The sequence below is a fragment of the Anser cygnoides genome, chromosome 13 (assembly GCF_040182565.1).
Source record: "Anser cygnoides isolate HZ-2024a breed goose chromosome 13, Taihu_goose_T2T_genome, whole genome shotgun sequence".
Classification (NCBI taxonomy): domain Eukaryota; kingdom Metazoa; phylum Chordata; class Aves; order Anseriformes; family Anatidae; genus Anser; species Anser cygnoides.
In genome coordinates, this window is record NC_089885.1 from 12,067,946 (window position 1) to 12,079,980 (window position 12,035).

The 12,035-nt window shown below is 55.0% G+C and overlaps 3 protein-coding genes across 17 annotated transcripts in view; 2 read left to right on the top strand and 1 right to left on the bottom strand.

Moving 5' to 3' along the window:
• The first annotated feature begins 586 nt into the window (after positions 1-586).
• Positions 587-5,063, top strand: LOC106037398 (serine protease 23-like). Of its 3 annotated transcripts, none has more exons than XM_013183263.3 (3): positions 587-816; positions 2,173-2,214; positions 2,674-5,063. In XM_013183263.3, the coding sequence occupies exon 3, from the start codon at positions 2,684-2,686 to the stop codon at positions 3,755-3,757; it is 1,074 nt and encodes a 357-aa protein (XP_013038717.2). In that variant the 5' UTR covers positions 587-816; positions 2,173-2,214; positions 2,674-2,683; the 3' UTR covers positions 3,758-5,063. The 3 variants fall into 3 exon arrangements, with proteins under 3 accessions (XP_013038717.2, XP_047935381.1, XP_066861387.1); XM_048079424.2 differs by lacking the exon at positions 587-816 and adding an exon at positions 1,788-1,920; XM_067005286.1 differs by lacking the exons at positions 587-816; positions 2,173-2,214 and adding an exon at positions 2,358-2,466.
• A 970-nt stretch (positions 5,064-6,033) lies between these two features.
• On the bottom strand, positions 6,034-8,991 carry LOC106037400 (nuclear cap-binding protein subunit 2). Of its 2 annotated transcripts, none has more exons than XM_067005287.1 (4): positions 8,797-8,991; positions 8,292-8,473; positions 7,450-7,588; positions 6,034-6,794 (listed from the first exon to the last, which is right to left on the bottom strand). In XM_067005287.1, exons 1-4 carry the CDS (start codon positions 8,974-8,976, stop codon positions 6,696-6,698), a joined length of 600 nt encoding a protein of 199 aa, XP_066861388.1. In that variant the 5' UTR covers positions 8,977-8,991; the 3' UTR covers positions 6,034-6,695. The 2 variants fall into 2 exon arrangements, with proteins under 2 accessions (XP_066861388.1, XP_047935402.1); XM_048079445.2 differs by lacking the exon at positions 8,797-8,991 and adding an exon at positions 8,581-8,754.
• Positions 8,919-12,035, top strand: part of TEX11 (testis expressed 11) — a 37,259-nt gene continuing 34,142 nt past the window's right edge. For 11 of the 12 annotated variants that reach the window (XR_010834878.1, XR_010834876.1, XR_010834877.1 and 8 more), the window contains exons 1-3: positions 8,919-9,002; positions 9,098-9,210; positions 11,215-11,299. Coding sequence is in view for 9 of the 12 variants with exons in the window: in XM_067005280.1 (XP_066861381.1) it covers positions 8,945-9,002; positions 9,098-9,210; positions 11,215-11,299 (256 nt within the window). In the remaining 3 variants the exon portion in view is untranslated. Of the gene's footprint in view, positions 9,003-9,097; positions 9,211-9,284; positions 10,508-11,214; positions 11,300-12,035 lie in introns of those variants that run through there. The other variant, XM_048075738.2, reaches the window with a different exon arrangement.

The following is a 12,035-nucleotide window of genomic DNA, read 5'->3' on the forward strand; positions in this document are numbered from 1 at the left end:
GGACCGCGTGCCCCGCTGGGCCGGCTGCCAGCCGCTGCCGGCGTGGAGCGGTCGGTGGGAGAGCTGCCAACCAGAGCCACAGCCCTCTGCTCCGGCTGGGGACAGGCCCCTCCAGCCTTCCCCCTGCCCCATGCAGGCCCTCGACCCACGCTCACGGCCAAGCCTCCCACGTCAGCTGGAAAATAGGGAGCGGTGCCCCAGGGTGGCCCACCCCATGCCTCTGGTGCCTGGGTGCAGGACACCAGCCTGCCGTGGCCTTGCCCTGCATGGCGTGGGAGCGTGCCACCAGGTCCCGGGGCACAGGCTGCGGTAAAGACCTTGGAGATATCCCCCAGAGGCTCCAGCACCAGTCTGCAGAGGAAGCGGGGCCAGGAGGTGGGCTGCACCCATGTGAGAAGATGATTTCCCAGATTCTGGTCTGGTCTAAATCAGCCCTGACAGATTATTTTGCGAAATAAACTAATTTAGGGCAGATGGATCTTGCGTGGATTTGGCATCTCTCCTTGTTTACTGGCAGCCGAGCAGGGTCACCGCACGGTCAGCAGCGAGGGCCCCGCACCATCGGCTCTGCTTGGCCCCGGGGCTGCAGCTGCAAGCCCTGCCCCGGGGCTCGGCGGGGAGGAGAAGGGGCTGCCCGGCTCCACGGCACCCCCCGGGCTGTGTGCTGTGCCTGTATCCCCACACGCGCCCCTGAGCGCGGCCGTGCCTATCTTGCTGCGTGTGTGCAGGGCAGTGCCCGCGGCCTGAGCCAAGCCGAGCTGCCCTAGGAGCAGGTGCCAGCCCCATCCTCCCCGGGCCGGTGCCGGCTGGGTGCAGGTAGGTGCCTCCCGTCCCCGCGGGGCCGGGCAGGGCCGGGGGTGGCAGCCAGGACTCCTGTGCCAGCCCCGGGCAGCGCCTCTGCCTTCCACGGGCGCCGTTATCAGTCTCGCAGGCTCCACGTGTCGGCTGGGGAGGAGGATAATGAGGCTCCGGAGCCCCAGCGTGGTGTGGGCTCAAGGGAGACGTCTGCGCCGCTCCCACCGCCTGAACTGTGGCCCGGCGAGGTGCTGCGATAGGGATGCAGCGCTCTGGGGTCAGAAGGACGCTTGTTTCTGGGCGAAGGGACAGACCTCAGCTCCCAGGTGTTAGGGGCTCCAAGGTGGACTTCCCCCTTCCCTGCGAGCCTGAAAGGGCAGTCCTCTGCTCAGAAAATGCAGCAAAAAGCAGTACCCTGGAGCCTGGCGCTGCTGCCACGAGCCCGGGCCCTGCACACAGCCACCCGTGGATGTTTGTACCACTGTGTGGGGCCTTTCTGCTCTGGGGGATGGCTCTGCCCAGCTGGGAGAGCACCAGAGGGAACCGAGCGAGGCTGGAGCTGCTCCCCTGCGTGTGCCTCCGGCTCTGCTGCTGCTGTGTGGGTGCCAGGCAGGCCGGGCACGCACGTGGGCAGGGGAGCCAGGGCTGGCTCGTGCCTTGGTGCCGTCTCCGCAAAGCCCTGGCTAGCTGCTGTGCCGAGGGGGGGCACTCAGGCAGGACCCCGCCACCTCCCCATCGCCGTCCCCTGGATTTCAGAGGCAGCCCGAGGGAGGGTCGCTGTGCCCCGGCTGCTTTTGGCCCAAGCCATGCGGAGGGGCAGGTGGCTGGGGCAGCGTCCCGGCGAAGGCCCGGCTGCGGCCATCGGCTCGCGTGACGTGCTCGTGGCTGCAGCACCGAGGGGTCGGGGTGCGGAGAGCTCGTGGCTCTCAGCCTCCCTCCGTGGCTCCACCCCTCATTCCCCTGCGACTTTCATAACCCAGCGCGCTGCCACGTGTCCGGCGCAGACCCCGGCTGCCTTGGGGGGACACGGGGCTGGCCCGGCAGAGGTGTCGGAGCTGCTCTCCCTGTGCTCCAGCTGCTTGTCGAGGAAGAGCCTCTGCGGTCGGCCAAGGGGAGCCCATCTCGGTACGCGCGCCGAGGGCAGGATGGAGGTGGAGGGCTGAGCTGCTGCACAGAGCTGGGGTTGGAGAACCTGCCCCTCAGACTGCTCCCCTGCAAGAAAACAGGTGGCCTGGTGCACGGAGAAGTAATGGCAGATTGGGTACAGTAATCCATTTTGGAGTTAAACCAGGCTGTCTTGTCCTCACTGCTCTGTGACACCACATACTTCAACTCAGGTCTAGCCCTGGAGTTACTGCACCTTTCTCTTCCCCGTAGGAGCAGCCGGACAGAGCTGTCGTCTCCCTCTGCAGTCAGCAGGTACCGTCACACCCTCCTCCTCCTCCTTCTCCCCGCGGGTGATGGGTGGTGGAGCCGGGCTGCCGCTGCTGGGTGGGTGGGAGGGACGCGTCCCATCGGTGGGGCTCGAGCCCTGGAATCCAGGGAATCCACCCCGGGGCAGGCAGGGTTTCTGGTGTGACGGAGGAAACTCATCTGCTCGTGATATTTCTGCAGCAGCGCTCGGTTGCGCTGCTGGGCCTCCCCATCCAAAAGAGCTGCAGGAGATCAAAGGTTGGGTTAGATTTCTATCTCTGGTTAGTCACTCAGCTCCAGGCAGGTCCCGACCCTTCTGCTTTCTGTGGCAGCTGCTGAAGCACGCACTCCCCGGTAGCTGGCACAGGGCCACGTGCGGCCGATAATCCCCCAGCCGCGAGCCGCGGCAGGTGGCCGGCCCTCTAATCGGGCAGGCTTAATGGTCTCCTCGCTTCGCCTTTGCAGGTCTGGCAGGATGACTTGCTGCCGGGTGGTTGCCGTTCTCCTGCTTTCCCTCCTTCCCAGCGCTGCAGCTGGCGCCCTGCTTCCTGCCCTCGTTCCCCGGTCCACCCTGCAGCTAGGCAGAGCCCGCTTCTCGGCACAGCCTGTCCTGGAGCTGACGACACGCTGCGACGACGCCTGCGCCCGGCGGGAGGCTGCCTTGGCCCCCCAGGATTTCCAGGAGTACCTTTCTTACGAGACAGTGTACGCCAACGGCACCCGCACCCTCACCACGGTGGAGCTGAGCCCTCAGGGGGGCGGCACGGAGAAGAGGCGGCAGAGGTGGCGCAAGCGGCGCAAGCGGCAGATTTACGGCACGGACGGGCGGTTTTCCATCAGCGGGAACCACTTCTTGCTGGACTACCCCTTCTCCGCCGCCGTCAAGATCTCCACGGGGTGCACGGGGGTGCTCGTGTCCGAGCGGCACGTCCTCACAGCTGCCCACTGCATCCACGACGGCAAAGACTACGTGAAGGGGGCCAAGAAGATCAAGGTGGGCTTCCTGACGCCGCTGCAGAGCGCTGGCAACGGGACGGGGCCGGGGGGGCTGGCGATGCGCTGGGCTCGCGTGCGGCGCACGCAGGTGCCCAAGGGTTGGATTCGGAGCCCCAACTCGGTCAGCATGGACTACGACTACGCCCTTTTGGAGCTGCGCAGGCCACACCAGCGCCCCTACATGAAGCTGACGGTGGCTCCAGCAGCGGAGGAGATGGCTGGGAAGAGGATTCATTTTTCGGGGTTTGACAGCGACCGGCCGGGCGAGCTGGTCTACCGCTTCTGTGGGGTGGAGGACGAGACGGCCCACCTCATCTACCAGCACTGCGATGCCAGGCCTGGCGCGTCCGGCTCTGGGGTGTATGGCAAGGTGTGGGACCCCGTCCAGCACAAATGGGAGAGGAAGGTGGTTGGGGTCTTCTCTGGGCACCAGTGGCTCGAGGTGGCCGGGGAGCAGCACGACTATAATGTCGCCGTTCGCCTGACTGCGCCGAAGTTTGCTCAGATTTGTTACTGGATCAAAGGGGACTATAAAAGCTGCCGGAACGAATGAGAACTGGAGCCTTCCTTTTCCCCTCCCCAGCGCAGAAGGCTTTGAGCGTGGTGTCGCAGAGTGAATGCACGGCTGAGGAGCACGAGGAGGAGCAGCACCTCCTGCCAAAACTGCTCCAGCACTAAACCTCATTCTGTCCTCTGTCCTGCAGGAACAAGGTCCCTGCAGATCACATGGGATCCAGCGGAGAGACTCACTAAGCCTGAAGGGTGCGTCAGCTCCTTTGGTTGGTGCTGGTGGGCACTCGGCATCGGGTTCTTTGCACAAAGAGCTCAGCTGTCAGTCAGGACCAGCGGCCCCTGCCTCGAGCCGTTAACTGTTAACCGCTCGGAGAGGCAGCCACAGGCCTGTGCTTAGCTGCACCGAGTTTCTCTTGGGTCTCATCAGGTCTCTGTTTGTGGGCTGGCACTGCCCAGCTTGGCACTGCCCCAGCTCTGCGAGGACAAAGGATTTTTTCTTCTAACAGCGTCTTTGTGTGCCGATGAAAGGTGCCTGAAAGGGAACCCTGGAGCCTGAGGCTTCTGGGCACGGTGTCAGCGAGGAGCCTGGCCAGGACAGGAGGGGCTGCTCCAGCGTGCGGGCAGGAGCAGCACGTGACAGCACTCTTGGAAAGGAGACCTCTTCCAACCCGCGCAGCGCGGTGCCACGTGGGTGCTGCCGCACCACAGCACAGGCTAAGATCTGGGAGCGCCTATTTACTTGTAAACCTTCTCGTCTCTCTTTGGTTCTCTTTGGGCTGCCTTTAGGAGGAAGGGACCCCGTCATTTACTGCAGCTGTAGTATTTGAGATGGATTATTTTATGCAAATACATGTATCTGAATAAAAGTCAGCAAAAAGCCCTTTGCAAAGGTTATGTTGAAAGGAGAATGGTGCACAACTTGCCAACCCTGCTTTGAGACTCGGAAGAGGATGGAGATACTCTCCCTTCAGACCAAAGCGAGCAGGACAGGCAGAGCTGTGTAGAGCTGAAATTCCAGTATCTTGCAAAAATAGGGACAGAAATGCCTTCCACAATCATAACCCAGGCACCTGACCGAACAGCTTCCCACATGCTCTGTCAGATCCATAGGAATGATACGTCCAACAGGCCCTACCATGCTCTCCCAGGAGCAAAGCAAGAGTTTATCTTGTTTCCCTACCTCATATACGCAAGATTCTGTTGCTAATCTGAGTTTCATGGCAGATTTCCCTCCCTGTCTTCCCCACATATTCCCTTTTGCTTGCTGTGTTTGCCCAAGCAATTATTCTATGTAATCCATAACCTCCAGAAGGGACTTCGTGCTGATGCTGCTTTGCCAGGCTGGACAGATGACTGCTTGTTTTTTGCTCTTATGTCAACGTCCCCCTCCTTTTCGCTGCATGTCAGGGGCAGCCTGCATCGCAGGCTTGTCAACTCTGTCATTCCTTAGGTCTGCCGAGGTCTAAATGTGCAGTTCCTTCAAGATCCGTGACAGCTATATTGATGCAGCAACCTGACTTGCAAAACAAGCAGGTAGGAGACATTTCAACAAATTAAATGCTACACCCGCTCCCACTCAGTTCTAACACAAGTGTTAAAATAATTTAAATTGTATGCCTGGTCTGCACATGTGCTCAACAGAACAGCATTCATTATCTTGGATGAGACAGTGCATGAAAAATCCCAATTACACATTACTGGAGAGGGAGCAGCTGCTATTATTTTCATCGCACTAAACCAATTTACAGTCACAATTTAACTTGTCCAGTGGAATTGCCTACCCTGGCTGGGAGGTGCTTAGGGACAGATCAGTAGGTGTTCTAATCTCTTCTGGTCCCTTGTCTGGGCCCTACAAACAGCTTAATAGCGTTAGCCATGCTCTCTTAAATGGGGAAGAGAGCACGGGGGGGGGGTTAATAACAAACACAAGGAAGGGAGTTCTTAGTTCCTTCCACTCTTAAGTGCACATTGGACTTTTATATTGCTTTCTACACACCTCAAGTCATGGAATAGGTATCAGGACAGTGAAGTTTTCCTGGAATCTGCTGGTGTGAAACATACAGACTTGTCTTATTCAGAGCAGCTGTACACTTTATAAGCAACTTCCTTCTGGTGTCAGCCATCAGCTATTGCAAAAACAGAAGAGGAGGAAAAGCCAGTAGCAAGAGGGAAGCCGAGAGAAATACAGTGAGACTCGCGCCCCCTTTTAGCGTCCATCTTAGTGTTTGCAAGTGACAGCAACTTTAAAATACCAACAGATGTTCCCCCCAGTTCTTGTCACAGAGCTAGTAGTTTTGATGCACAAACTGCAACAGGTACAGGACTCACTGTTTATTTAAAAAATTGAAAGAAACTTTTAACAAAACCACGCCGAACAGTGAGGATCTGAAAAGCCAGGCAGCACTGGGGGCATCATAAAGAGAAAGGCTCTGCAGGCCCTGACCAACCCAAGGGCTAGATGCGCAAGTAAGCACCTCCAAGTGGACACTAAGACCTTGCTGCGCTTCTCTCATCCAAACAGTGACACTGCTTTGTAAGCAGATGAGGCTGTTAATTAGAAATTTGCAACTCTCGTGCATCCCCACAAGGTGCCCTGGCACTTGGAGGGCTCCAGTGGTGGCACGTTCCTAAGAAGTTCTCTCTGAGAGCAACCGCAGCTGCAGCCCCGACTTGGAGGAAGCCACCTGCTTAGCTGCAACGTGAAGAGTACGTCATAGCATGAGGTGTTGCCATGCTGCATTTCTTCTTACCCAGAATCCTGCAGAGCTGTCCATTTGTTTCCCTCGTTGCCCTGTATCAGCACAGAACATCTTCTCTAGCCCAGAAGGAAGGGGGAATGAACACATGTATATCCACAGTCTAAGGAGGGTCACCTTTTGTTGGAACTTGGATCTCACTCCCTACCCCAATCCAAAATGCGAGAACAGGGCTAGCTCTGGAAGGACAGAACCCTCTACGAGCTAGGACCTATGAGGCAATTAATAGACTGCAGGCTGATGATTTGCCTTCTGCATCTGAATAATCTTGCCAAAGCCACCTCTTCCCACATCGTAGTCTGTCCGGTACTCATCTCGCACCTGGGGCACAGCAATGACACAAATATTAGCATCCTGCACTGCTTGTGTCCTTCAGAATCACCACCCTCTTCTTGCTCAGCTGGCGGAGAACTGAAGTTCAGATTAGAAGCACTGTGACCCACTTGAAATCTCCTCAAATAATCCACCAGAAAGGTGATGGTGGTATAAATGACATATGTCTGATGGCTGAGGTCCTTTTAGATATGAAGCAAAGACAACGCCAGAATATTTTAATGCCAGGCTTTGCCCCCAGAACATTTACTTCCCTTGCCCCACCCCCCCCCCCCCCAAAAAAAAAAAGTCTGCAAAGGAAACTTACCTTCTCACAGGACAAACTGCTGGATTCTGAGATTGGCCTAACAATGTGCTGTCCCTCTCCATACAAATTCTACACCATTTTAAGAGTACTAGCTTGGAATAGGGAAAATTCTACTTGTACAGTCAGGAAGTTTGGAGCCCTAGCCAGCAGCGGCCTTAGTTCTACTTCTAGCTCTTAACAACAGGGAAGCGTCAGTTACCAAAATCACCCAGTGTAGCTGTACTTCATTATCAGGTCCTTATCGCCTACGCTTCGTTCTCCAGGAGACAAAACTAGAAAAGCTCTACACTGTCTTAGGGGGATTTGACGCAAGGTCTGAACTGGTATTGCTTTTACCTGTCCTCCCGTCTTTCCTCTTCCATACTGTCGGCCCTCCTTAAACCCCGCATCCCAGTCTGTTCGAACGATGCGGTCGTCCAGTCGTGTGCCGTTGATAAATCGCATTGCGTGTTCAGCGTCTGCCCTCGTGTAGTATCTGAAACATACTCTTAGGAAAACTACGTGTGCTATTTTATTGGCTGCAGGGAAAAAAAAGAGAACTACTGCATTTGAGAGGCAGAAGAGCCCTGCCTTCCAGATTTTCCTACTTTGCCTGTTCTTTTCCCTGGGATCAAAAAACTGCAGTCATGTAAATCCAAGCTGAAAACAGCTCCCACTCCTTCCTAAGGTTCTGAACTTTAATGTTAGTACCTGTACAGGCAAGAAATAGCTTTGGATCACTTATTTCACAAGTAGATAAAACAAACATGTTAAAGGCTTGCTACGGGCAAGAAATCTGTATTATGCCTTTTTATACCATATGAAACTTGATTAAATGTGAGCAGGAGGCGCAGGCCTCACAGGAGAGCTTTGCACAGACAGCTCACGGGGCAACTTGTACAAGCGTGCACCCCGTGCTTGGGAGCAGCGCCACGGACCGCTCTGCTAGGTCCTTCGGGTGCGAAGTTAAGGCGAGAAGGCGAACACGCGCTCTTAGCGTTGGCCATGCACGAGCTGGGAGCCCATGCAGGTTTAGCTGGGAGCCCATGCAAGTTCCACCTACGGCACGCAGGCGGTGGGAAGGGAGACAAGCGAATGCCTGGCAGCGGGCACTTGGCTTCCCCCCCTCTGCAGGTGTGGGACAGCTAAGCTGGCTGTGGCGGTGACAGGCCGAGAGCGGGAGGGCCCCGAAAGGATACTCGACGAAGCAGAAGCCGCAGGGCGTCTTCTTGATCTTGTCCAGCCCCATGACGATGCGCTTGACGTCGCCGCACTTGGAGAAGAGCTCCTGGATCTGCTCCTCCGTGGTGTAGAAGGACAGGTTGCCCACGTACAGCGTGGAGGAGATCTTCAGGAACTTCTCCTGTAGCTTCTTGCTACCCTGCGGGCACAGCGGGCCGTCAGCGGGCACCGGGCACCCCGACCCCGACCCCGCTCCCGGCCCCGGCCCCGGCCCCGGCCCCCAGCCGGCCCCGGTCCCGGCCGCACCCGGAAGTGCTGGTCGCGGTAGCGGCTGATCTCGCAGTAGGAGTCGCTGTTGAGGCCGCTGAGCGAGGTGTGCAGCAGCCCCGACATGGCGCCCGCGCTCCCCCCCCCCGCGCCCCAGCCGCCGGGATCCTTCCAGAACCGCCGCGGCGCCCACCGACACCGCCTCACGGCCAGCGGGGCGGCCCGGCCGCCGCGCCTCCCTATTGGCTGCCGCACCTGCCGATCGGGGGAGGAAGGCGGGGCCGAGGCGGCGGGCGGCCAATCGCCGCGCGGAGGCACCGGCAGCGCCGCGTTCCCCCGCGGCCGTGGCGGCGGGCCCGGCGTGCAGCGCGGCGGCGGCGGGCGGCGGGAGGGGGCGGCGCGCATGCGCGGCGCGCTGAGGGGCGGCCCCGGCATGGCGGCGCGGCGGGCGGCGGCCGAAGGTGGCGGCCGACGGGGGTCGGGGGTCGGCGCCGCCCTCCCGGCGGTGCCCGGGCGGCGGCAGCCCTCACGCCCCGCTCCCCGCCTGTCTTTGCAGGGCTGCTCCGGGAGCTGCTGCGGGAGGAGGCCCCGGGGCGCATCGCCGCGCTCACCGAGGAGCTGTTCCGGGCGGCGGGGAGCCTCGGCGGGGAGGCGGGGGCCGAGCCGGAGGTAGGGCTCCGGCCCTGCAGCCTCCGGCTTCCCGGCGTTGGGTTTTAGTGCGGCGAAACCGGAGCCTGTGGGCGTGCGAGCGAAGCAGTTCGGGCCTCCAGTCGCGTAACCCGGCAGGGCGAACGTCCCAAATAAAGCAGAAAGCGTTAACGTGAAAAGTTAGCGGGGTCTCAGTGCTAACGCTTCAGTTTTCCTTTCGTGCCTTGCTACGTTGCCATACGAAAACGCGAGTGGCAGAGTGTTGCTGCACATGAATTACATGGGGGATCGGCAGAGGCCCTTCCCGTCCCTCACACTGACAGGGAATAGCAGGTCCTGGAGGAAGAAAAACAAACAAGCACAGGCATTTTTACCTGCCTGGTAAACCCAGCAGAGTGGGAGGCGTTCTTTTTCATACGTTACACAAGTGAATTAGCTCGTTGCTTATAATAATGTTAGGGCTTTTCTTTGTAGGGCCTTCTAGGGGACTTCTGTGAGTGGTAAACCACTACTTTAAAAGGTCTTTTTCCAGAAGAAATCAATGAGAAATATGCTAATCTGGAATGAAGACAAGGCCAGCTGAGATACTGCCCAAAGATTTCCTCCAAAATTATATTTTGAAGTGAGATTTAGTTCACAGTGGTTATCCTTGAAGGAAGACTGATTTTGAAAGTCCTGAATTTGTGACAAAGGGCAGGATAGGTTAGCGTGTGTCACAACAGGAAATATTTCTAGTGCTGTCTGTGAAGAAGTACAGGAGCGTAAAACTGGTATCCTTTGGTTCTTCCTGTTGGGCTAAATGAGTTTTAAAGAAAGGAGAAATTAATTTGTAGTCTGATCTCTTAAATGAAAGGGTCCATAACATTTTTCTGATTTAAGCAAAAGCATATTTGTAGCCAACATCTCTTCTGGAAACTACGATTTTGATAGAAAATACACTACCCTTCAAGATAGGTTGTTAAAAGAGCTTATTGTGTTTATGCAAGATTGCATCATCTTTTAAACAAGAATATCTAGTCAGGAGCCTTTGCTCTTTGTTTGCTGCTATCAAATTTCCCAGCATAGGTGCTTAAAGTAATTAAACGTAACATTCTATAGGCAAAAGAGGTGAAGTCTTACTATAGATGCACTTCCCAACCTGATGCAATTTTACAGCTCTTTTCCAGTCCCTTCTAATTTTTCAACATCTGTTTAAAGCATACATAATGTATTCTGAAAGCTGCCAGGGAATCAGTTGTGTTGGATGTGCCGATGTGCTGTTGCACAAATTTTTTTATGTGCGAGTGTTTTTGAGAAAACTTCATCCCAGATGGGTAGGGTAAGTCAGGTCATGTTTTGCGAAGTTTGGAAAAGGACTTGACAGAAACATATGTTAGGATATTTCAGTAATTTGATAGATTAATGGGATTTGTTTAGGAACATGCTTGAATGTTTCCGAAGTCCACCACTTCACACACAGAATTTGCTGTTTTGTGTAATTTCTAATTGGAGCTGAAGGCACTGATGGCTGGCGTGACATATACGTGCGTACTGCTGTGGGTCTTATGATTCCTTAATTCTTTTTAGTTTCAGGTCATGTCAGCCTTTGATTTGCAGCCATGTTCTTTCTCAACTTCATCTTAGAAACGCTCTCAAGTTTTTAGATGTGAAACAGTCTTTTAGAAGACTGAGTATATCTTACGAAATGGCAAGGATATGTGATTCCTGCCAACTGCTTATCAGTTTTCTGGAATACGTGTTCTGTAGAAAAGAATGATCCAGACTTTTAGCTGAAGAAAGACTGGGTGGTCCGCTCAGCGTGCCTGCTTTGGGGTCGCTATCCCAGCTCTCCCTGTGGAGGTGGTCAGTTCACGTAACAGCTTCACAGAAAACTCAGGCCTTTGACTCCGGTGTCAAAGGCGGTTGCACAAACGTGGACAGATCGTTAACACGATGAGCATGAAAGGAGGTTCCTCTTCCAGCAGTAAATTTCAAAGCGATCCAAATGTAGGACAAAATTAAATCTAATAGAATTTTCCTCCTCAGGTTGAAGAAGGTGCAATAAGCCTGTGGAACTGGGCTGTGACCAAACACATGGGTTCTGTCATCAATGACGAGCAAAGAGCTAAACGTACGTATGGGTTCCCTTCCTTTCTAAACGCGTTTGCGTGTTGCAGCGCGAAAAGGAAAAGCTCTTTGCTGACAGGTATATGTGCAGTGCTGTAGATTTGTGTGGATATTTGCAGATAGGATACAGACAGAGGAAACTACAGCTAGACTTAAACAGTTCAGGAAGGGTCACTCTGGTGTAATGGTGATCTTCTAGTGACACAGAATCAGGATAGGCATTTTTACCACTCCCCCTTCTGTGCCAGAGCATCAATAAAACAGTGGTGTAGCCAAAGGAAACTGTAGTTCGCCTTTTAATGCTATGATTTTAATCTGAGAGCGTATGGAAATAAAACTGATGTAAATTTTAGACTGTTGGTCACTTAATTTATAAAAAGTGAGACTGTTTTATAACATAGCTATCTCACTAATGTTTACAGAAAAAATCTAAATCCTTTTTTTGACTCCCCTGCCTCAGCCAGGCACACAGCTGGTAGGTTTGCTTAGAGTCAGAAGCAGGGCTGGGGGAAATCAGAAGTGAGCTTTTGGTCTTCTCTGTCATCCAGTTCTTTATGTAGTTCTGCAGGATTGCAATATCTGGCCTACATTTTTGTCTTGAGGGATTATAGTCAAAATTATGTACACTTTGCATCATATAAGTGATGTCAGGTGAAGGGAAAAGGGTAAGTTTACACAAAATAAGTAATAATTATTGTAGCGTAATGTTCTCAGATCTTATATCACAGCTGAAGGGCCAG

Excerpts from the sequence above, each read along its gene's own strand:
- LOC106037398 (XM_013183263.3), top strand. The coding sequence starts at position 2,684 with ATGACTTGCTGCCGGGTGGTTGCCGTTCTCCTGCTTTCCCTCCTTCCC.
- LOC106037400 (XM_067005287.1), bottom strand. The coding sequence starts at position 8,976 with ATGCCGGGGCCGCCCCTCAGCGCGCCGCGCATGCGCGCCGCCCCCTCC. Across the intron at positions 8,474-8,796 it reads CTTCCTCCCCCGATCGGCAG|GGTAGCAAGAAGCTACAGGA; the intron begins GTGCGGCAGCCA and ends CTGTGCCCGCAG. Across the intron at positions 7,589-8,291 it reads TGCGGCTTCTGCTTCGTCGA|ATACTACACGAGGGCAGACG; the intron begins GTATCCTTTCGG and ends AGTATGTTTCAG.